At 40.6% G+C, this 22411-nt stretch overlaps 1 protein-coding gene across 1 annotated transcript in view; it reads right to left on the reverse strand.

Annotated features, from left to right (window-relative positions):
* Positions 1-8398: 8398 nt before the first annotated feature.
* Positions 8399-22411, reverse strand: part of LOC129859191 (activin receptor type-2B-like) — a 64986-nt gene continuing 50973 nt past the window's right edge. The window contains exons 5-11 of the mRNA XM_055928640.1: positions 22237-22383; positions 22006-22149; positions 19491-19639; positions 18076-18190; positions 17677-17815; positions 17348-17478; positions 8399-10875 (exon numbers count right to left, since the gene is read on the reverse strand). Of these exons, the coding sequence (XP_055784615.1) occupies positions 10681-10875; positions 17348-17478; positions 17677-17815; positions 18076-18190; positions 19491-19639; positions 22006-22149; positions 22237-22383 (1020 nt within the window). The 3' untranslated portion in view covers positions 8399-10680. The remainder of the gene's footprint in view (positions 10876-17347; positions 17479-17676; positions 17816-18075; positions 18191-19490; positions 19640-22005; positions 22150-22236; positions 22384-22411) is intronic.

A 22411-nucleotide genomic window follows, 5' to 3' on the forward strand; every position in this document is an offset into this window, starting at 1 on the left:
GTTTATATTTAAGTGACATTTCCACTTTTATGGGTGTCAAATAAATGCCCCAATGAAATACACTGTATATGCAATACAGTACATATTGGCTTATTATATTATTATGATGTTATTATATTGACTTACATATTGGCTTAGAAAACTACTCCAGGTGCTGAAGTAAAAGTGGGGTTGAGGTTACTCACTAGAGAATGTAGAATCTATATATGTTATTTAATGGGGGACTGAGGTCTATGTGCCCAGCAGCACTTTCTACTCCACCCACACCATTCGTCCCAATGTAGTCTCGTCTTGCCATACCTCCCAAATCACGTCGTTGTCATATCTCCCTTGGAAGTCTGGAGAACGTTCTATAGCAAAAACGGTTTGAATGGTCCGCTGGCTCCCAGCCGCAAGATTTTGATTGGATGTTACATTTCAAGAACCCTCCCCTTACACGCCCGTAGAAGGGGGTGCTGTATGTCATGTGAGTCAATGTTCTGTCCATGTAGTTGTTGCCTCTGCTAGATTCCAGCAGTGTTGCCATGTCCGCGTTTTTCCTGTTAAATGGGCTACTTTGAAAACGATGTCGCGTGTGAATGTTTTTTTGTCGCAGGTTTTTTGTTGTTGGCCTATTTCTAAGTTGCACCGCAGCCGCAATGAATTTTCTCTTAAACATGTATATATTTCACTGTGACCTGCTGCTGACTGCCAGGCTGTTGTTGAGTGAGTGGTGGGGAGGGCCGGAGGGGTGTGTGTGTTGAGAGAGCAGTAGAGCTATCGGCTGAGTAACGTGAGCGAGAGGAGAGAGCAGCACGCGGGCACGTTCTAAACCGCTCTGGTGACAAACACACCTTTCTCCCCCCATTCCATTAGTCCACATTGCTGCGCTTTGCTGCCACCAAAAATATTGTGAAGGTTGAACATTATTTTGTTTTTGTAAGGACACAAAAACCAGGCAGTGGGAGAATGCATTTTTTAAAGTAAAAAAAACCCCGATGTATTATTAGCTAGCTGGCTACAGTAGGCCACGTCATAGGCTAACTCAACTGAGCTGGTAGCTCTAAAATTTGCTAAGTGAATTAAGTGTCATCAGCTAGCTAACTTCTTATTAGCTAGCTATCTTGATGTAATCATTGTAAATTAAAAATACAGACTCCAAATGCATTTGTAGATAACAGCCATGGGAGAGGGTGAAATTGCAGCTCCATCTGTCAGTAAAGGGAGTGTACAGTAGACTACTGGATAGGGTGAGTTAATTACGTTCGAGGAAAATTACGTTGGAGGACATTATGACAATATTCTCCAGTTCCAGTCTATGTCCTCAGATACGTAAAGCCTGATTGCAATGAAGAGAGAAGTCCCAATGAATGTCCTAAGAGATTAAGGGTATATCCTATATGCCATGTGTAAGCCTACCTATGTTAGCAAATATTGTATGCATAAATACAGTTAAACATCACACAAAATGTATAAACATATTGCAATTGGAGCAGGCCAACCCTGCTGGAGTTTTTTTTCTTCAGCCCAGCAATAATACACCTGATAATCAAGCAGGCTATTGCTAGGCTGGAATATAAATCTGCTAACCCAGTAGATCAGGGAACAGTGGAGCAAGGTTAGCCACCACTGGTATGGAGTTTTTTTTGTTCACCTTAAATTATGCTTTTGTAATAATAGCCTACTTGTTACTACTCAAGTACCTATTGTTGTTTAGACTAAGATGTCTAATCTTTACATGTGATCTTATTTGTACATGTTGAAATCATGAGAAGAATCATGAAGTGTTGATTCTTTGAAGATCTCCAATCTGTTTTATTTGATTGTCACTCTCTCGGTATATCCGTTATGTGAATACATTTTTCAGCTTTTCACATGGCATGCGTTGCCAATGCAGCCATAAACCTAGATAGAGTATGATGGCATTATTGACCTTATGGACATCTGTCATCTGAAGCAGAGAATAGCGAACCTCACACATTGTTTACATGTTGAGCTATATGCTCAATGTAAAATGATACCAGTAGACAATGAATATGAGGCAAAACATATACCAGATTTGGCCTTTTAAGTGCTGACATAAAATGTTTAGTGCAAATCCATCCCTTGTAATTTAGGTACAGTGGGAAAATAAGGAGATGACAATTAAACTACATGAGATGGGCATTACAGGTAACATTTTATTTCATTCATTTTAGCAATGTTGCTAGTGTAACGGATGTGAAATGGCTAGTTAGTTAGCGGTGGTGTGCGCTAATAGCATTTCAATCGGTTACGTCACTTGCTCTGAGACTTGAAGTAGGGTTTCCGCTTGCTCTGCAAGGGCCGCGGCCTTTGTGGAGTGATGGGTAACGGTGCTTCGTGGGCGACCGTTGTTGATGTGTGCAGAGGTTCGCGCCCGGGGCGAGGGGACGGTCTAAAGTTATACTGTTACACTAGTAGCTAGCTAGTTATACCCTAGGTAGTTTAAAAGTTAACTGACTTCTCAAAATGAACGTCATTGTGGCTAGCTACTTATTGTCCCTCCTATTTACCTTAACAGCCAAATATCAATTCAGAAATGTAAAAATAAAACATGTTGATATGGCCAGCATTGTTGACCATTTCTCCCCTCTTGTTGCAGCTTTAGCTCATCTCGAGTAATGCTTTGAAAACCAGCGCGCTGCAAACGTTCTAAAGTGTTTTGTTGAAATAAAAAGAGTTGAGGTCTATATTCCCAGCAACACTTTCTACTCCACCCACTCCATTGGTCCCAATGCAATACACTATTGGCCTATAAATTACATATTAGTTTATATATAGAACAAAAACACATGTAACAATTTCAAAGATTTTACCGAGTTACAGTTTATATAAGGAAATCAGTCAATTGAAATAAATTCATTAGGCCCTAATCTATGGATTTCACATGACTGGGCAGGGGTGCAGCCCTGGGTGGGCACAGGCCCACCCACTTGGCATCCAGGCCCACCCAATCAGAATGAGTTTTTCCCTACAAAAGGCCTTTATTAGACAGAAATACCCCCCCAGACGATCCCGCAGGTGAAGAAGCCGGATGTGGAGGTCCTGAGCTGGCGTGTTTCCATCCGGTCTGCAGTTGTCAGGCCGGTTGGACGCACTGCCAAATTCTCTAAAACAACGTTGGAGGCGGCTTATGGTAGGTAAATGAACATTACATTTTCCTGCAGTCAGCATGCCAATTGCAGGCTCCCTCCAAACTTGAGAAATCTGTTGCATTGTTGTGTGACAAAACCACACATTTTAAAGTGGCCTTTTACTGTCCCCAGCGCAAGGTACACCTGTGTACTGATCATGTTGTTTAATCAGCTTCTTGATATGCCACACCTGTCAGGTGGACGGATTATCTTGGCAAAGGAAAAATGCTCACTAACAGGGATGTAAACAAATGTGTGCACCACATTTTAGAGAAATAAGCTCTTTGTGCGTATGGAACATTTCTGGAATCTTTTATTTCAGCTCATGAAACATGGGACCAACACTTTACATGTTGCATTTATATTTTTGTTCAGTGTAGAAAGAAAACTATTCTAGGTGCTGAAGTAAAAGTGGGGTTGGGATTACTCAATAGGGTCTGTAGAATCTTATGTTCTTTACATTAATTTAACCATTTCTCAATGTATAATATTATATATATTTTATAAAGTAGTAATCTGTTTAGATTTCTAGTTTAGATTTTTCAACGATGTAGTTATAATTTGGGGTAGTGCATAATATTAAAATGATGTTACAAAGCTGCAAAATATATTTTGTATCTAACACTTAAGGCAAAATAGGAAAACCGGAAGTCTATATGTTGCTGCCATGACGCTAATCAAGTTGCCGGTTGGTTTTGTTTTCCAATGAGCTTTCTTTGAAACTATTGAACTTGAAACACGTGTGGTCAACAACAACCTATGCTTAGTGAAGGAAGTACTAGAAATATAAACATTGCCCTCTGGTGGCAGGGGTATAAACAGAGTGGCAGTAAAGGAATTTACTGGTCTTGGATTTCTGGATAAAAGTTTATTGAATTTCTATCAACACGTTTTGCATTTCATTGAAACTACAATCAAGCACTAAAGAATGCCATTTTCATCACCGATCAATAGATTTAGCCTATCAAATAACCAAACCACAGGGTGTGTTTGTATGGAGCGCCTAGATTCAAAGTCAAAAGAAAAAAAATTATGTATAGATTTTCAGCGTATCATGACACAATAACATGTTATATTTATGTGGTAGCAACTGAGCCTGGGGACAAGGTTAGCATAAAGCACTTGAATAGGCTACACTACCTCAAGCAAGAACAAATTGAGAATAGTCAAAGAAATCACTAAATTGCTGCTGTGCTTTAATATAAAGTTCCTTTAGGACATTCCATAGAAGAGCCTTGGAGAGTTCACATATTTCATTTGCATATATGCTAGAATGTACAGTAATCTTCTGTAAGTAGTTGAGGCATAGTTGAGGCATTTAGCCCACTCCTGCATGGTAGTTCACTGCAGGTAGAGCATTTTAGAATTCCAGAGAATAAACATTGTCAGCTCCCTTCAAGGCCACTGTGGCTACACAGAACACACGCAACATTATCACAAAAACTTGTGATTGATAGAATGTCTCTTTCTATTATGGTGTGATGATTAACATCCTAGCACATTAGAAAACATCATTCTGATGAACTGTCATTCTAAATGGACAACACATATACAATAAAGTAGGAACATGCTGCAATCAAATGCTTTAACAGTATTTTATTGTTTACTTTCATATACAAAAAGATACAATTGAAATAATCCATTCTAGTATTTTTTCTCTAACAGTCAGGGTGTAGTTGTTTCACACTGGGCAAATACTACATTCATACTGGTTTATTCTGGCACCAAGTGCAGAGTAGAAACAACCACACCCCAACAACTAGGCAAATCTACTTGGATAATGAGTTCTAAAATTACCACAGTAAAAAGGAACAATGATCCACTGCAAATTAAAGAACTATGTTACACTGATCGTTCAAAAAGTCCTCATGTCATTACGGCAATACAATGGATGTTGGATTTTTCCAGGGCATTTCATATACATAAAACTTTTAAACATATTCTTCAATCCAAAAGAGGGTTTACAGCAACAATCTCAACTCTCCGTATACATTTTATCTTATACAGATTTATTTGAGTATATGTATGTTAAAATCAGTAGTACAAGCCATCTCTGGCCTACAATTTAGCTACAATAGTGAACCATAACCTACAACATTTACATTTCACGTATCCTGGTATAGAAACATCACTTTTAAATAAGACCCCTTGACAAAACAAGAAACCCCCCTTGACCCGTTTGCCGAATCCTGCACCCTTGTTTTGGTGGGTCTTGGAAGAAAGACATTGTGAATCAGGCCTTTGCAGTGGAATAGTTTTTCAGATTTGTTTGAACACTTCCATGTGCAAAGAGCCACTGATGAGCTCTTATGAGTGAGAAAAGAAAAAAAAATCCACATTGACATTGTTTACCAACAGCAATTCCACCTGGTTTTAAAGGAGCGAAAGAAACTGGCACTGTATGGAAGTGGCTTTTTAAAGCATAGCTCTACTAACCCAGAGGCTACAAATATATTGGACGTTCTTAGCGTTTAGTCATTGGCATTTAGAATCAATAGTTCTCCCCTGCTGGGGAAGGTCTTAATACTTGAGGGTAAGTCGATTGCCCGGGCTCACAGCTCGCTGCTGCTGTTTGACACAAGACCTGAACACTGATCTCTAGGAAAACGAGGTAACGTTCACATGGCCTGAGTGACTGTCCATGCACAGTAAATAAGAAGCGTAATAACACTAAAAGATGCTCATTGAGAGTTGGGTAAAGTAAAAAGAAGTAGACGTCTAAGAGGGATTGATGACCAATCTAAGGGTACAATGGTAATTAGTGTTGTTAGGGCTTTTTTAGTGAGCTAGATCGGACTATAATGAAATCTCAGCCAATTTCATGTTCTTTTCTTCTTCAGTTCTGTCAGATGACAGAGTGAGCTGTCAAACCAGTGTACACTAACAATTTCAGTTGGGAAAGTAGCAGAGGAAGCACTTGAACATGGTTTTCCATACAATACAATTTCTTTGCTGTTGAAAACTAGAGGCGAGAAGCTCGGAAAGGAAGAGGGTTTTCACATTGTCAAGGGGTGGATCATACATGTTACACCAGTACAAACGAGGTTTCCTGTTGGTATGACGAAAGTGTACATCATTTTTCTGTAGTATCGACGACTATCCAGCTAGCAACACTGTTTCACGTGAGGTCTGAGGTAATTGGTTCCTGAACAACCTGGATCTAAGACTGCATCCAGAATTACAGCTGGTCACTTTTTAAGATTTTTATATTAGATTATATATATATATATATAGCATTTTTTTCGTCAGGTACTAATAACAAATAAACAAAGAGGGGCGCCGCAGCAGTGGCTTCAGCAACGACGATGAGGAAAATAAAAGGCACAACATCAGAACACCTCAGGATTTTAGTCCAAAGCTCCAGCAATAGCAATGTTACTGATATTACATGCTGTTTGTATTCCAAGACTTCAGCTTTGTCATCATGAACCCAAATGTGAGTATTGGTAATAATAGATCACTGATTTTACCCTATGTCCAATGCACTAAAGCTAAAATATTCATTTGGAAAGATGTGTTAAGTCCTGCTCTCAGATAAAAGACTAAACTAGAGTGACGGTAGAATCATTAAAATGGCACCAGAGTAAAAACCCAGACAATGATGAAAGACCAGAGTAATACTTGCCTTTCCCATTGTGGCTAAAACTTTAAAACCACCGATTGGTATTGCATAATTCATCATAAGTGACCCCAACATTTTTTAAAGAATTAAACCCTTAAGACCGCACGGCATATGTAATGCTGAGAGTGCAACGGGCCACTATTTGGAAAGAAACTTTAGAGCTTTCAATTTGGAAGTCTAACAACTCACTTTGTAGACCTTACTCCCTGTACTGACACTCCCTCCCCATCAAATGAATCCACTTAACTCTGGAAAAGGTTGCAAAAATCTCAAAGCAAGGAAAAAACGTCAGATTATTTTGTCTAGAGTCTCAAATCATCAAAGTCAAAGGATCCTAGGACAGAAAGATTTTGTCTCCGCTGTTCCACATAAACAGAAAGTGAGAGTGGGGACACATTACAACTCTCTCAAATATAGAAAAAAATTAAGACTTTGGTTCCCCTTCTTTCAGACTTAGGTGCAAAGAATTTGGCTACATGTTTTTCATGGTCAAAGGTCTATAACAGAAGGTAAACCAATCATAACTCAACAAGCATTACGACCATGACTTGGGATCAGCAAACCCACCAACCTTCCTCTTGACAACAAAGCGCATCTTGAACCAGATGTTTTGGTTGGTCGCTAGCTCAAGGGCCTATTGCAGTACCTATGAGGTTATTCTGTCATACCAGAAACAATATGTAGGACTATTGCTGTAGATATTGCTTGCTACATTTATATCCAAACTTGCAATTTCTTGATCCCATTACATTTATAGCAGAAATACTGTAAACCATATTGTGTTACATTAAGCTTCCTGAAAAGATAGACATCAAACACTAACCTGATCATTTGACACAAACATAACCCTGATTTGCTAACAGGGCATTGAAATCAAAGCAAGAATAACTCCATCCTGGTTAATGATAAAATGGTGGGGAGTCAATCCAGAGACACTAAAAAGTGTTAAACAAGCGTGTGCTACCTTGGCAGAATGAGAAATTATTTTCTTGCCATCTTGGCAAACATTACAGAAAAAGTGGGGCTCCTTGAAAAGTAGACCTAAATACATGTTAAAGTTTCCTCAGCCCAAAAGCTCAAATAAAGCTAGCTGTGGTTTTCCTACTCAAAGCAGCTGGATCGCAGCGATCTGCAGGCCCACATCAATCACTGGGGTTCATGATGACAAGAGATTGAAGTCATGAGTGTCTCAATGCTCTCACTTCTCCATGGGTATCCCTAAAACACCCTGAAAGACTCTGCGCACATGGTTCCACTTACACACATGTGGAACGCTGCTAAGCGATGTAGAACCTTAAAAGAACGTATGACACCGTGAATAATAACTTAAAGCTCTCATCTGTAGGATGTAGTGTTAAGGTGCTGAAGCCGCCGCCACGGTGTCTCTTGTCAGTCAATGTGTGAGGAAAGGAGATGAAGGGATGAGAATCCAGGGACACTACACCCCCCCCCCCCCCCCCCCCGAAGGCGCTATCAAATCAATCATCAATTGAGAACAATTTCATAAAAATATGACTATGCTTTAAAAAGTTAGAACGCTATAAATCGAGAGAGAAACTAATTTGGAGATGCGTTGCTTTGTATAAGGAAATTCAATGGTATCTCATAGTTCTCAATTTGTCTTTTCTGTATAAATGCTTTCTTCTTTTTTTTTTTTAAATAGAGGAATGGGATAAGTCATTAAAATACATTTTAAAAGCAATGACAAACCCAAGGTATATCATGGGATATGCAAAAATATTACAGGTGAGACACGGTGGTGGTGGTTGAATATTCGTTTTTTGGGAGAAAAACCAAATACAAGGTTCAATGTCCCTTTAGGTAACGGAGAGGGAAAAAAGAGTTGGGGGGAGCCAGCACAAATCATGAATAATGCCTAGGTGTCATATATTGGGAGAATTCTACAACTGTATACAGCTATTTACACTATTTTCTTTCATTTATACAACATGTTGTGGTAGCACTATTTTTCCAAAACTCCCTAATCATAAAAGCCCGAAAAACTCACATTAAAATATACTTAATACAAGTCAACACAACTAACAAAATATATAACAGAACTCATACACATAGAAAAGTCTGAGGTATTTCTGGTTTGAGGTGGTCTGTGGTTCATTAATGTTTTTTTGTTTTTTTTGCGTTTCGTTTTATGTTTTCTCTCTACTAGATGTTATTGTTCACCTCGGAAGCCTTGTACGTTGGTAGACATGACTTTTGCTGTTTTATGCATGTTTCCTTTACTACTGAGAGTTGCACGTGTAATGCACAGAAAAAAAGGAACAGACATATATCATCTTTGAGTTGAAACAGCAGCATTGTGGACATTCACTGTTACATTATGGCATACGGAAATGTGGTTTCTTGCGTGCCACTTTTAAGACAAAAAGAGTTCCATGTTCGTTTTCAGCTTATTTTTTTCCTTCTAATGAACGAGAATGTGTAACTAATCGTAATGAAGTTAAGTTTAAACCGCTTGTTACGCTCAGTGCCCTGTCGAAAACGGTTCTACAATGCAGGACCTACCCGGTCCAAACTAAGTTTGGTCCCTGTGTGAAAGAGGTAAATAACAAAGGGACCAGGCAGTGATGATTCAACTGTATTCCCTCCCGCTCAACACTAGTGAAGGATATAGGCTTTTGCTGAGGCCTAGGATGGGCCTCTGGAGAAGAGTCTAGGTCCTTAGCTCCCAATGTCCAATATACTGACTGAAATAAAGGAGAAGAAAAAAACGGAACAAAAATACATTTAACTCATTTTCAGATGTTTACGGCTGAAACTTTTTATGGTCTTAATCTCCATCCCTCTTCGCTACACACACACACACACACACACACTCAGTCACTCTCACTGCACAAGTAGTCACACGCAAACACACACACCCAAAATGCATACATATCTTCACCAGGGTCTTGCACCGATTGTGTTTTTTGTAGTTGTTTGGGCACGTTCCGTGTTTAGACTCCATTTTGATCTCAGATAAAAAGGCTCTAAACCAAGTCAGAAAAGCCCCTCCCACTAAAGTTTGCCCCCTCCGATCACTCAAGGGCGGCGGTTGTGGCTCTCGCCCTACTTTATGGGACACGTTGCGATATCACCTCAAATCAACATCTCCTGCCTGCCCCTTGAGACTGGTTACCTGAGAAGTAGTTCCATACCAAATGCACTATCCAGATGATGTGATGTCCAATCTCTGAATGTAAGCCTTTTGAACTTTCCTTTTGAACTTTTCAACATTCACTCATAAGAATGCTGTAGCCAACCCCATCCATAGTCACCAGTCTGAACACAGAAAAAAACTAAAAGAAATGAGTCCAGTTGTTTTCCACTTTTCCCTGTGTTCTAGAGACACCCGTTAGTTCCGAAGGTTTGTATGGGACACGCTGTCGGAAAGGAAACGTTTTCTGAAAACTAAAATCCCTTGAGGAAGGTTAGTTGTGTGTAACAGTCTTAATGTTCCTACAAGGTTTTTGCAGCATTGTTGTATTGTCCAACGTGGTAGATGGTTGCTTGGTTGCTGGGTGAGTTGGTTGGTTCTGTCACAGGCAATCCTGTCCAGAAGACAGAAAAAGAGGAATAAACTAAACCCAAAGAAACTGAGAGCTGAAAACATCTGAGGTACCTGCACCATGTCAGCATTCATAAGTCGGCACCTGAATGCGCTTTTGAGATGTCCATTTAGCTTTTTTTGTCCTTTATTGATAAAAAAAAAACAACAGTATCGAAGAAGTGTGCTGGTAATAGTGATCCGATCGGAAATAAAAAATAATAATAATTAATAGAAAAAAAATGTCAGGATAAAATAGCAGCTGCATTCATGTTTTTTTTCTGAGATCCGCTGAGGCTTAAGAAGACGACGACGACGGTGGTTTTGTATGCTTGCTTGTCGCTCTGCGTTGGGAGGGTTGGTGGTGGTCGGGTTGAGACTCAGATACTGGACTCTTTGGGTGGCAAGTCCACGTTGGTGACAGAGGTCACCATGGAGACCAGGCAGTCCGAGGTAGGGGGGCTGGTCAGCCGGCGGATCTGCGAGATCCGCTCCTCCACGCAGCCAGCAGAGAGGCGCGCCTCCGCGTCATGGTCCCAGCACTCCTCTATCGTCTCACACATCGACTCCAGGCCCTGGGAGACACATCAGTTAGGACAGGAACTCAGCACTTAGCAAAACCAATCTGCTTCTTTAGTGTTATTTAAGTGTTTATTTCATGTATTAACATCTTATTCAGTGTTTGTTAGATGTATTAAATGTGTATTAACGGGGCGGGGGCGTAGTTATGTCGTTGAACTGAGCGGACATGTTTTTAGTGCTCTCCAGCCAATTTCGGCTAATCTTCTTTTAATCTCTTATTTTAAATCCTCGTCACAAACAGCAATTTTCTTGGACAATGTCAGGCGTATCTACATCCATTATGAATCGACTTAAACACAGTCCTCCTAAAACAAGAAGAACATATCACATCGACAACGTGGTCCAGGTTAGACCAGTTAGCCCTGCTAATTCAGCCAGCTCTACTAACCCAGTTAGCCCTGCAAGCTCCTCACACCACGAGTCCGACATGACAACCAACAATGTAGACGACCTAAACCAGAACCAAAGGGTTTTGGAAGCAATCTTTGCCATGAGGGCAGACTTTTTAATCAAACTCGAAGGTGTCCTAACAGGGATTGGTGAGGTTAAACGTGACCATCAAGACTACTTCACGCGCTTGGACGAATCAGAGGAACGCATTAGCATGGTGGAAGTTACTGTCTTCACTTTCAAATCAATGACTGTAAAGTTGGATAAACAGGTGGCGTACCTTACTTCAAAACTAAGCTCACTCGAGAACCACCACAGGAGGTCTAATTTGAGACTGGTTAATCTACCCCAAAAAGTGGAAAAAGGTGACGTAGTTGCAAGAGAGAGAGAGATGGCTTACCGAGGCATTGGGGCCGGACAACTTTCCGGACCCCTGCGCATTGAAAGAGTCCATCGCTTCAGGTTCCTACAGGCCCGAGAAACCACCCCTCTGAGTCCTTATCATTAAGTTTCTAAACTTTCAAGACAAACTCCAAGTGATGCAGAAAGCCAGGTCTATGTATGGGCAAGGTGATGTACGGGGACCAAGAGATCATGACCAAGAGATCACCCTGACCTATCCGCGGACCTGCACCAAAAAAGAAAAGGCTACGATGGGGTGAAACGCCAGCTCAGGTCCCTCAACATTGCCTTTGGAATAGCCTTCCCAGCTAAACTACGTCTGACTTACAATCGACGGTCACACGAGTTTGAATCTCCCTCTCAAGCCAAGGCGTTCATCTGTGGCATACAATGTGAATCTTCTTCCTAGTCATGTTGCCGCTGTGAAGTTTACCACCACTCTGGACTACGGAGAATTAAACCACCTTGGATTATGTGACTGTTGGCAAGCTAACTAACATTAGCTAATGTTTTAGTTGCTACTGTAGTACTGTAGCTAGCATAACAGTTAAGTGAATAATATGGTGAGCTAGCCTACTCAGTTTCCTTTATTATTTGTAGACTATGTGATCATCAGTTAGCTCAGTTTGTTCTATATGACAGGCGAGATAGCTGTTCATTGAGCATTGGACGTCATGTTAAGTTTAATTATGTTAATCACTCTCTTTCATTGGATTACATAAAACACTAAAATGTCAGACAAGATGCTTAGCTCCATGTCAACGGACACATCGGGACCTTATTCATCCTGGACCACAGAGAAGCATCGGGACTACTTTATATGATGACTTAAGTTTCAATCATATCCTTGGACTAAAATGATTGACACTCATGTGCAAGGGTCTTTTGGTAACGTAGCACATATTCAATGGTATCGCTTTATCTCAAGTATCCTGTTCATTTCTGATCTTTGATACTTTTTCGGGGTTTATAAACTTACTATGGCATACTACGTTAACGCTATATGTATGGGCCATTTTGCTACTTGGTAGCTACTAGCAGCAGACCCTATGTTGTGGATCATCTACAACTATTTTGGACTGTCCATATTGTAACGTTAGTTAGGGTTCACTAACTAGTGTTACTGTTTTAGGTGGAGCTATTCTTCACTACTTTTCAAACAAATACTACGTGATCTTTCACATATCTTCCCAAATATGCCTTTGTGTGATATTTCACAAAACATCTTGCAAGATATGCCTTTTTTGTTCATGAGGAGTAATGGCCGAGAGAAGGCAGGAGACACTGTTTTGTTAAGCGTCACATTGGTTAGACCGCTCCCTGTAACGGATCAGTTGTCCACCAGACTACACTCTACGATTAGAGGGAGGTGGAAGAGGAAGCGTTGGGTGTCTCGGTTAGGGAGACAGGGGAATGGGGTTCAGTGTTTTACTGTTAGAATAGATTTATGTTCTTTCCAACAGATCTTTACATATTTTCCTCACTACAAAATATTAAGGCGGGCCTTGTGGTTACTAAACATATTTTAGATATGCCTTTATGCTATAGCTTTTTCCATGTTTACATCTTCGGTTAAATGACTTCAAATGTAAAACTGAAATGTACTTTGTGGAATGTCCATGGAGTAAACTATCCAAGCTTAAAAAGGTTATTACTAGGTTTAAACAACTTCGTTCCTCTATTGTGTTTCTACAAGAAACTCACTTGTTGAAGGATGACCTATTTAAAGTACGCAGGAGGTGGCAAGGGCAGGTAATAGTATTCCGTTTCTCTTCTCATTCACGTGGTGTTATGTTTTTAAAAAATTATGTTTCGTTTCAAGTGGATAATATTATAACTGATACAGCTTGTAGATACATTTTGATACAGGGAACTCTTTTGAATGATCGTATTCATCTGGTTAATGTTTATGGTCCTAATGATGATAATCCCAAATTCTTTGAGAATGTATTTCTATAGATAGGACTTTACCAGGAAGGGAGTCTAATGGCAGGGGATTTTAATTGCACTTTTGATCCTCATCTAGATCACTCCTCTTCACACTCGCAGAATTCAGAACCCGAGTAAAAAGGCGTATTCATGTTACTCGTTGACATTTAAATCTTATTCTCGTATAAACAACTTATGTTTCTTGCTGATTGCTTCCCAATGTAGTAGGAAATGGATATGATAGTATTGTTCGGAGTGACCATTCCCCTGTGTCATTATTCTATAGGGATACGGCCGGGGCGGCAGCGTAGTGCAGTCCCCTGATACTGCCATACTCTACCTTGATGCAGAGAAGGCATTCGATAGAGTTGAGACGGCCGGGGCGGCAGCGTAGGCCGGGGCGGCAGCGTAGCCTAGTGGTTAGAGCGTTGGACTAGTAACCGGAAGGTTGCAAGTTCAAATCCCCAAGCTGATAAGGTACAAATCTGTCGTTCTGCCCCTGAACAGGCAGTTAACCCACTGTTCCTAGGCCGTCATTGAAAATAAGAATTTGTTCTTAACTGACTTGCCTAGTTAAATAAAGGTAAAAAAAATATATATATATAAATAAAAAAATACAAAACTAGTAAAAGGATCTTCTAGATGACGTTTGCATCCCAGATGGTTACAGGACAAAGACTTTTACCAGTTTCAAATCAGATGGACAGCAAAATCAGAAAATTGGAGAGGGAAGCTTTTTTGGATAACTCAGAAGACGTGAACAAGGAATTATTTGTTCTTAAAGCTCAGTATGAAGAACTTCCCCCCTCAAAGGCCACAAACAGCTTAACGAGGCTGAAGCAGTCCTATGATCAAGGTGAAAAACCTGGTAAATTGCTTGCCTGGTGCATTAAGAAGAAGTTAAATTCAGACAGAGCCATTAATGCAATTCATTATTTACAAGGACAATTATCAATGGAGCCTGTAGAAATAAACCAAACAGTTGGTTCCTACTACGACACACTTTACAACTCTGAATCTCCTGAGAACTTAACTAATCAGACATAAATTTGGGATGGTCTTGATTTTCCCTCTATTTCAGAGGACACAAAATTGGATCTGGAAAAAGGAATTGGATGGGTGTTGAAATATCTGATGCCATTTCAAATATGAATGGCAGGTCCAGATGGGCTCCCAATAGATATTTCAAAGGTATTTAAGGACAAACTTCTAGGTCCACTTTTGGATATGTATGCTGAATCCTTTCAGCAAGGTTGTTTCACCTTTAATCACTCTTATGCTGAAGCGTGATAAAACCCAGACAAAACGTGAAAGTTAGACCAATTTCTCTTCTGAACTCCGACATAAAATGATTGCTAAAGCTTTAGCCAGGAGATTGGATAGAGTGCTCCCATATAATACACAAAGACTAAAATGGCTTCGTGAAAAACCATCAAGGTTTTCACAATGTGAGGAGAGTACTAAACATAGTGCAGTCCCCTGATACTGCCATACTCTACCTTGATGCAGAGAAGGCATTCGATAGAGTTGAGTGGTCTTATTTATTTGAAGTGCTTAAGAGATTTGGGTTTGGGAACTACTTCTGTAAATGGATTAAGATATGATATACAGACCCCACTGCAGAAGTTGACTAACAACTTGATCTCACAACCTTAAGTTTTTTCAGGGGACGAGACAAGGATGTCCAGCCAGTCCAGGATTATTTCCTTTAGGTTTGAACCCTTTGCCATTGCAGTAAAGTCCCACCCGTCAATTAGTGGAATTATAAAATCGGATTTTGAAAATCGAGTGGCCCTGTATGCTGATAATACCCTCTTATTCCTAGCAGACCTAAAGAATTCTCTCTTCCCTCTCCAATTTAATTTATAACTTTGGGCAGTTTTCTGGGTTGAAAGTTAATAAAAACCAAATCTTCTATCCTTTTCCTCAACAAGCAAGAAAGACTGCATCCAGTTGTACAGCATCCTTTGGTGAATAGAGAACCAGGTTTCACTTATCTTGGTATTAAAATCACACCAGAAATAAGCTCCTTGAGTTCAACAAATGATGAACCCATGGTAATGAGTGCAACAGAACCCATCAACAGATGGACATCATTGCCTAGATCTATTACTGGTAGAATAAATATCATTAAGATGAATATCCTGCCCAAATGTTTTATCCATTTCAATAAATTCTTCTGGCTCCTCCACCTTGTTATTTCTCCCAAAGTTCAGAAAGATACTTCCAAATTGTATCTGGAGCAACAGAACACCAAGGCTTAGACTTTCTCTTCTTTATTTGACCTATGACAGAGGGGGGTTGCAACTTCAAACCTACAGTGGTATTACTGGGCTGCAATGTTTTGCTTCTCCAAGAAACCATACTTACCCTGGCTGCAGACTGAAATGCTGTCCACAAAAGGCTTAAACTTTGGATGGATATTTGTACTCTGCTCCATTTAAGAATCTAAAAAAGAATACTACTAATCCCTTTTTAACAAACACCATAACTATATGGCACGAAGTACAGAAATATCTGGGCGAATCCCCTGTATTATCCAGTTTTACACCAATTTGGTGCAATGACAATTTCACACCTTAAAGAATGGGCAAGAAAAGGTATTGTTAAAGTAATGGATTTATACAATGAAAAGGGGCTCATGTTTGAAGAACTAAAAAGGTAAGATTTAACATAACACAAAAGCATTTTTTCAAATACTGACAATTGAGAAGCTTTATTCTTTCCAGTCTACAACAATCTGCCCTACAACCTCCTTTGACCCCTTTAGAAACGCTCTCTGTTAATGTGTGTTATGGGAGAGGTCACATGACATCATTATATGGGAAAATGGTAGCTACACATAAAGACAACTCTGATAGTAAGAGACTTCAGTGGATACAAGATATGCAGGAAGATATTTCAGCAGAGGACTGGGGTATGATATGCTCTAACGCTCAGATACAGAAACACCTGCCTGAGATTGCTGCAATACAATTGGATAATGACAATATATATCCCACCCATGTTAAGCTCCACAAAATTAACTCTAATACCCCAGACCTGTGTGTTAAATGTAACATGCATTTAGGCACCTTGTTTCATTGCCTGTGGGAATGTGCTGAGATACAAATGTTTGAGCTCAGTACTGCACTATATCTCTAAGGTTACCTCTACCCCAATACCATTAATCCCTCAACTTTGCATCCTAAATCTTTACAGAGGGAATATCTCTTTACATAGGAGAGAGAAGAAAATGGTTGAACTCTGTCTATTACAAGCTAGATGTTCAATTTCTCTCCACTATGTCAGTACCCCATCACTTGGTCATAATAATTAACGTCAAGCCTAGCTCTTGAAAAATGTACTTATATAGTAAAAAAGAAAGCACCAGAGGTTTTGCAAACCAGTGATATTGTAGAAGCGTTGAATTATAAACCTGTATATTCTTTATTTTTTAGGTGAATATTGGCTATAGTCTAAGCGCATTCTGCATTATCTGCGACTACATATTATACTTATGCATTTTTATTTTTGGAAATGTGAGGATTTTTTTTGATTTGTCTGTGAATGTTTGGTGGTTATGTTTTTGTCTCTTTGGGTTGGGGGGGTGTGTGTGAAAAAAAGGCAACATTTTTACGCACTCAAGTCATGCCTGGGTGACATATTGTGGGAAATGTGAATCAAACTGTACTGCTTTAAGTACTGTACATCCCAGCATTGACCCACTGCTCTCTGCGTTGGAGACAGAGCTGGCATACTCACAGCGTGTTTGAGCCAGCAGTCCTTGAAGACCGGTCTCATCTTTTTGTGGACCACCACCTCCTGTAAGTCCTCCAGGGACGGGTGCTGGCCGATCTCCTCCTCAAACGGCAGCATGTACTCATCCACTGGGCCTGACCAATCAACACAACAGCAACGTGTCTTAGCACGGAAAGCCTTATAGGCTATGCTACATCGTTACCCATAAGCTATGCATTCTCATTTGTCTATTACACAGCATTAAAAGGTCTCATCCTGATTCCAATGTGGTATGGTTGCTGACAAATCGCAGAGTAGGATCCTGTGTGTGTGTTTGCGTGTATATGACTCACCGTCGGCCGCCTTGCAGCGCGACACCAGCTCCCACAGCACCAGGCCCATGGCGTACATGTCTATCCTGAGAAAGGCGTCACGCTGGAAGTTGATGGCACCTTCCAGGACCTCCGGCGCCATGTAGCGTCTGGTACCCACCTGGACGACAGAGATAGACGGACAAGATACTGTCAGACAAGGTCCACTACACACAAACAAACAAGTGGACGTACACACACACACACACTTCCTTGTCGTGTGAGTATGTGGAGCTAACTTTAAAACAGTGTCTCCATGATGTTCCTTGTTCATAGTTAGTATGATACATTTTCCCGGCTTAAATGGCTCCCTAATTCATGTACACTAGTCAAAAGCAGCTAACCCTTGGGACGCAACCAGACTGATGGTAGCCCACTCACCTGGCCGTGAGTGTCCCCTGGGGGCTTGCCCGGCTCGAACCGCACCGCCAGCCCAAAGTCCCCGATGATGGCCGTCAGGTCCGTCCGCAGCATCACGTTCTTACTCTTGAAGTCCCTGGAGGGGAGAAGGAAGAGAGGACGGGGGTTCATCGACAGTTTTCTTTTTTACCCAATCAATTAACATCGGTGATTGGCCTGAGAGTTTCCCCCCCTGACTTGGGATCAGTTTGCCCTTTGTCAAGCCTGAACTTATCCTGAACTACACACAAATAAAACCCACCGAGAACGGTCCCGTCTAGACTTATGGCTCGGTTTGATTATAACTGAATTGAAGTGTATTCCCAATGGAATAAACTGTAAACAATTTTGATGTCCTGCAGAAAAATAAAATTGCAGTCCAGAGATTTGAATGCAAAATTAACAACAGACTCCCTCAGGGTTAGATGCCTCCAGATTGCAGAATGAAGACACAGGGGACCGCAGACAGAACAAATATTCAGCATAAACATCAATACACTATAGGATTAACCTCAACTTTACTTAGCCAGATAGGTCATTGAGAAAACAAAAAGCTGCTTGAACCAGGCCAAGTCTAATGTTTCTCTCTCTCTTTTACACACACAGATTTTTGAGTTCGGTTCGGTTTCGTTTTGATTCTTTAAAAAAGAAATCAAGTTTTCGATTTCAATTATTTGTTTAACATTAAATGCACAATGCATTATGTGGGTTGAATGCTGTAACACAGAATAAAACAATGGAAGTCTCAAGATGGTAGTGACTGCTCATCACTTATTAACCATCATTTATTCACATTACTTTAATAAACTATTTCAGTTTTGTATATTACATTTGTTTTACTTGACTATTTCATTCCAAGTCATCTCATCTCTATAGAGCTGCTGCCTATGCCGTCTGACAAAATACACATTTTGTAGTTCTTCAACATAATTAAGGCATACTTTTTTTATGACAGCGGAATACCAACTATCAATCACTTGGATCATGTATTTTCAGATAGAGATGCCTCGAAGCAACAGCTGCTCTCTATATCCCCTCATAATCTTGCATTCTTCAGCAGCAGTCGTAAAAGAAACAGACCGGACAAGTATATGCGCAATGGATTATGGTCATTGTAGTTAATTATCACATTTTATGTGTTAAACTTCGTAGAATATTGGCCTGTTGGAAACTACAACTCCCTTCTACATCGCACAGTTCAGGCTGGATCTAATTTATCTCTAGAGAAACTGTGCAATGTCTGTATTGAGCTCACAGAAAAGTATCAAAAGAAATCAAATTCAAATAATTGAACCGACGTCGCACAAGTAGTTAATTTAAAAAAAAATTAAATCAACATTTCTGTTAATCGCTCAGCTCCAAAACACACACCTAAGTGCTGAACTCGTGTGCCTTACCTGTGAGCAATGGCCGGTTTGGGTCCCTCTCCTTTGTAGCGAGGCACGTCTTCGTGCAGGTAGGCCAGCCCGCAGGCCATGGTCTCAGCGATGTGGCACAGCTCAGTCCAGCTGATTGCATTTCCTTTCAGATAGTCCGTCAGGGAGCCCTGGAGCATAGACAGAGAGACACACACGCCGCACGCATACACAGAAAAAGAGAAAGAGTGAGAAAGTGGCGCTGTTAACAACTAGCTACAGTAAGACATCCCCAGAGCACACTAAATAGCTTGTCAATGATTGAACTGGGAAAAACACAAGTGTACTCGACTGCAGAGACAGGGTTCATATCGTTTATTGTCCGAGAAATGCCAGCCAACCCACTGTGGTCAGTCAAATTGAGTGTTATTAAATTGTAGCAAACAACTTTCACGCTACTGAAAATCAAACAGCGAGGAAAATTAAAAGACAATAGCTCTCGGAGCAACAAAACGCAGCTTCCTCAGTGCCAATAAATAAATAGTGGATCTCTGTAGCAAGCCTGATACAAAAGCCTAGAGAACATTGCTAAAGCTCAGTGGCGGGACCCTGTAAGGCTAACTGATATAAACGTATGTCCCAGAGCTACAGCTGGTTTAATACTTCTTATACCCCAAACCTAACCTCCCCACACCTTAACCTGTTGGGGATGGGGGCGCTGTTTAGACTATTTATGCTAATTGGGTAATTTTTGAAACGGCTTCCCACAAAATCCTTGATCGTACAATATGCATATTATTATTATTATTGGATAGAAAACAGTCTATAGTTTCTATAGGAGTTGAAATTTTGTCTCTAAGTGGAACAGAGCCCATTCTACAGCAATTTCCCTGACATGGATTCAGATTTCAGAAATGTTGGCCACTGTTCTGAAGTCAGTTAAAAGGGCACTGATATTGCTATGACTATACGGACACTTCTTACGTCTTCCCCTGGATGCCTTTACGTGATGACGATTCCAATGGGGTCGATTGTGCGTTCACAGGCCCTACAAATGAAAAAACCCTGAGGCTAGTCATTCTTTTGGAGCTGCGTCATGCGCCTAGAGGACACCGGCCCGCACCTGTTCCAAGCATTAGTGAAGGGGGTAATATTACTCGGGTCATGTTTCTACTCGTTATGGGAGTTAAAAACATCATAAGGTAGTTAATTTAAAGCGTTTTATAGCAATTTATATCCGTTTAGTGCGATTTTGGGACATTTTTTTTTGAAACGATGTGAATAGTTGGGCACGCTTTTCAGTTCATCCCGAACGCAGTTGGCATTTCCACATGGCAAGAGGACAGCTTTCCACCAAAAGACGATTTCTCCCAAGAAAGGATCCTTTGCCCAAGATACTGATGGAAGAACAGCTCAAGGTAGGACATTTTTATTATGATAAATCGTGTTTCTGTCGAAACATTTTAGTGGCCTAGGACGCCATGTTTTTTGACGTAGCTTCGCTTGGCGCAAACTGTATTGAAAAGTAAGGATAAATTAAAAAATGTAATTCCGCAATTGTATTAAGAATTAAATTGTCTATCAATCCCTGTCCACCCTATATTTTTTAGTCACGTTTATGAGTATTTATGTATAAGAGTAGATCACTGTCTAAGTGGCGCAAGGACATATTCTGACCAGCTGAGTTACATTTCACATTGTCTAACCATGATTTTGGTGGCTAAATATAAACGTTTTCGATCAAACTCTATATGCATTGTGTAATATGATGTTACAGGAGTGTCATCTGAAGAATTCTGAGAAGGTTAGTGAAAAAATTAATATCTTTTGGCGATGTTGACTTTTATCGCTCACTTTGGCTAGAATCAATGCTGGGCTGCTATGTGGTATGTGCTATGCTAATATAACGATTTATTGTGTTTTCGCTGTAAGACACTTAGAAAATCTGAAATATTGTCTGTATTCACAGGATCTGTGTCTTTCGATTCGTGTATGCTGTGTATTTTTACGAAATGTTTGATGATTAGTAAGTAGGTAAACACGTTGCTCTAAGTAGTTTTTCTATTCCATTTGTGACGGTGGGTGCAATTGTAACCTATGCCATCTACCTGAAATATGCACTTTTTTCTAACAAAACCTATCCCATACCATAAATATGTTATCAGACTGTCATCTAATGAGTTTTTTTGTTGGTTAGGGGCTATAAATATCTTAGTTTAGCCGAATTGGTGATGGCTACTGGTGTTGGTGGACAAATAAAAGATGGTGGATTATGCTAATGTATTTTTAGGTAATTGATGTACATCTTTACATATTGTGTCTTCCCTGTAAAACATTTTAAAAATCGGACATGTTGACTGGATTCACAAGATCTGTGTCTTTCATTAGCTGTATTGGACTTTAATGTGTGAAAGTTAAATATTTAAAAAAATATATTTTTTTTGAATTTCGCGGCACTGGTTTTTCAGTGGGGGGGGGGGGGGGGGGGGTGCCGCTAGCGCCACACTGATCCTAGACAGGTTAACATCTCTCCCTCCACCCCAGTCTCGCTCCTCACCCTCTCGTGGAACTCAGAGATGAGCCACAGCTCCATCTCCAGGTTGGTCCCGCGCTTCTCGGCGGCGATGTAGCGCAGCAGGTTCACGTGCTTCATCCCCGGTGTTAGGAACACGTCTCGCTCGTTCGTCCACGACTGTTTATCCTGTTGGAGGACACACAAACAAAGAGGTGTTGTTACACCAAGGCTTCAGAGGACACAGACAGTTGAATCAACCTTTCAGCAACTTACCTGAATGGGGAAGACCTTGACAGCCACGTATTCGTTCATCATCTGGGCCTTCCACACACAGCCGAAGCGCCCCCTGGCCTTAATCTCCAGCAACTGCAGGGGTTTGAGACCCACCAGGGGGGAGGGAGGGAGAACTAGGCCAGGATCCTGGTAGATCAAGAGGTCAGAGGTCAGT

Source organism: Salvelinus fontinalis, chromosome 7 (assembly GCF_029448725.1).
Source record: "Salvelinus fontinalis isolate EN_2023a chromosome 7, ASM2944872v1, whole genome shotgun sequence".
In the NCBI taxonomy this organism is placed as follows: domain Eukaryota; kingdom Metazoa; phylum Chordata; class Actinopteri; order Salmoniformes; family Salmonidae; genus Salvelinus; species Salvelinus fontinalis.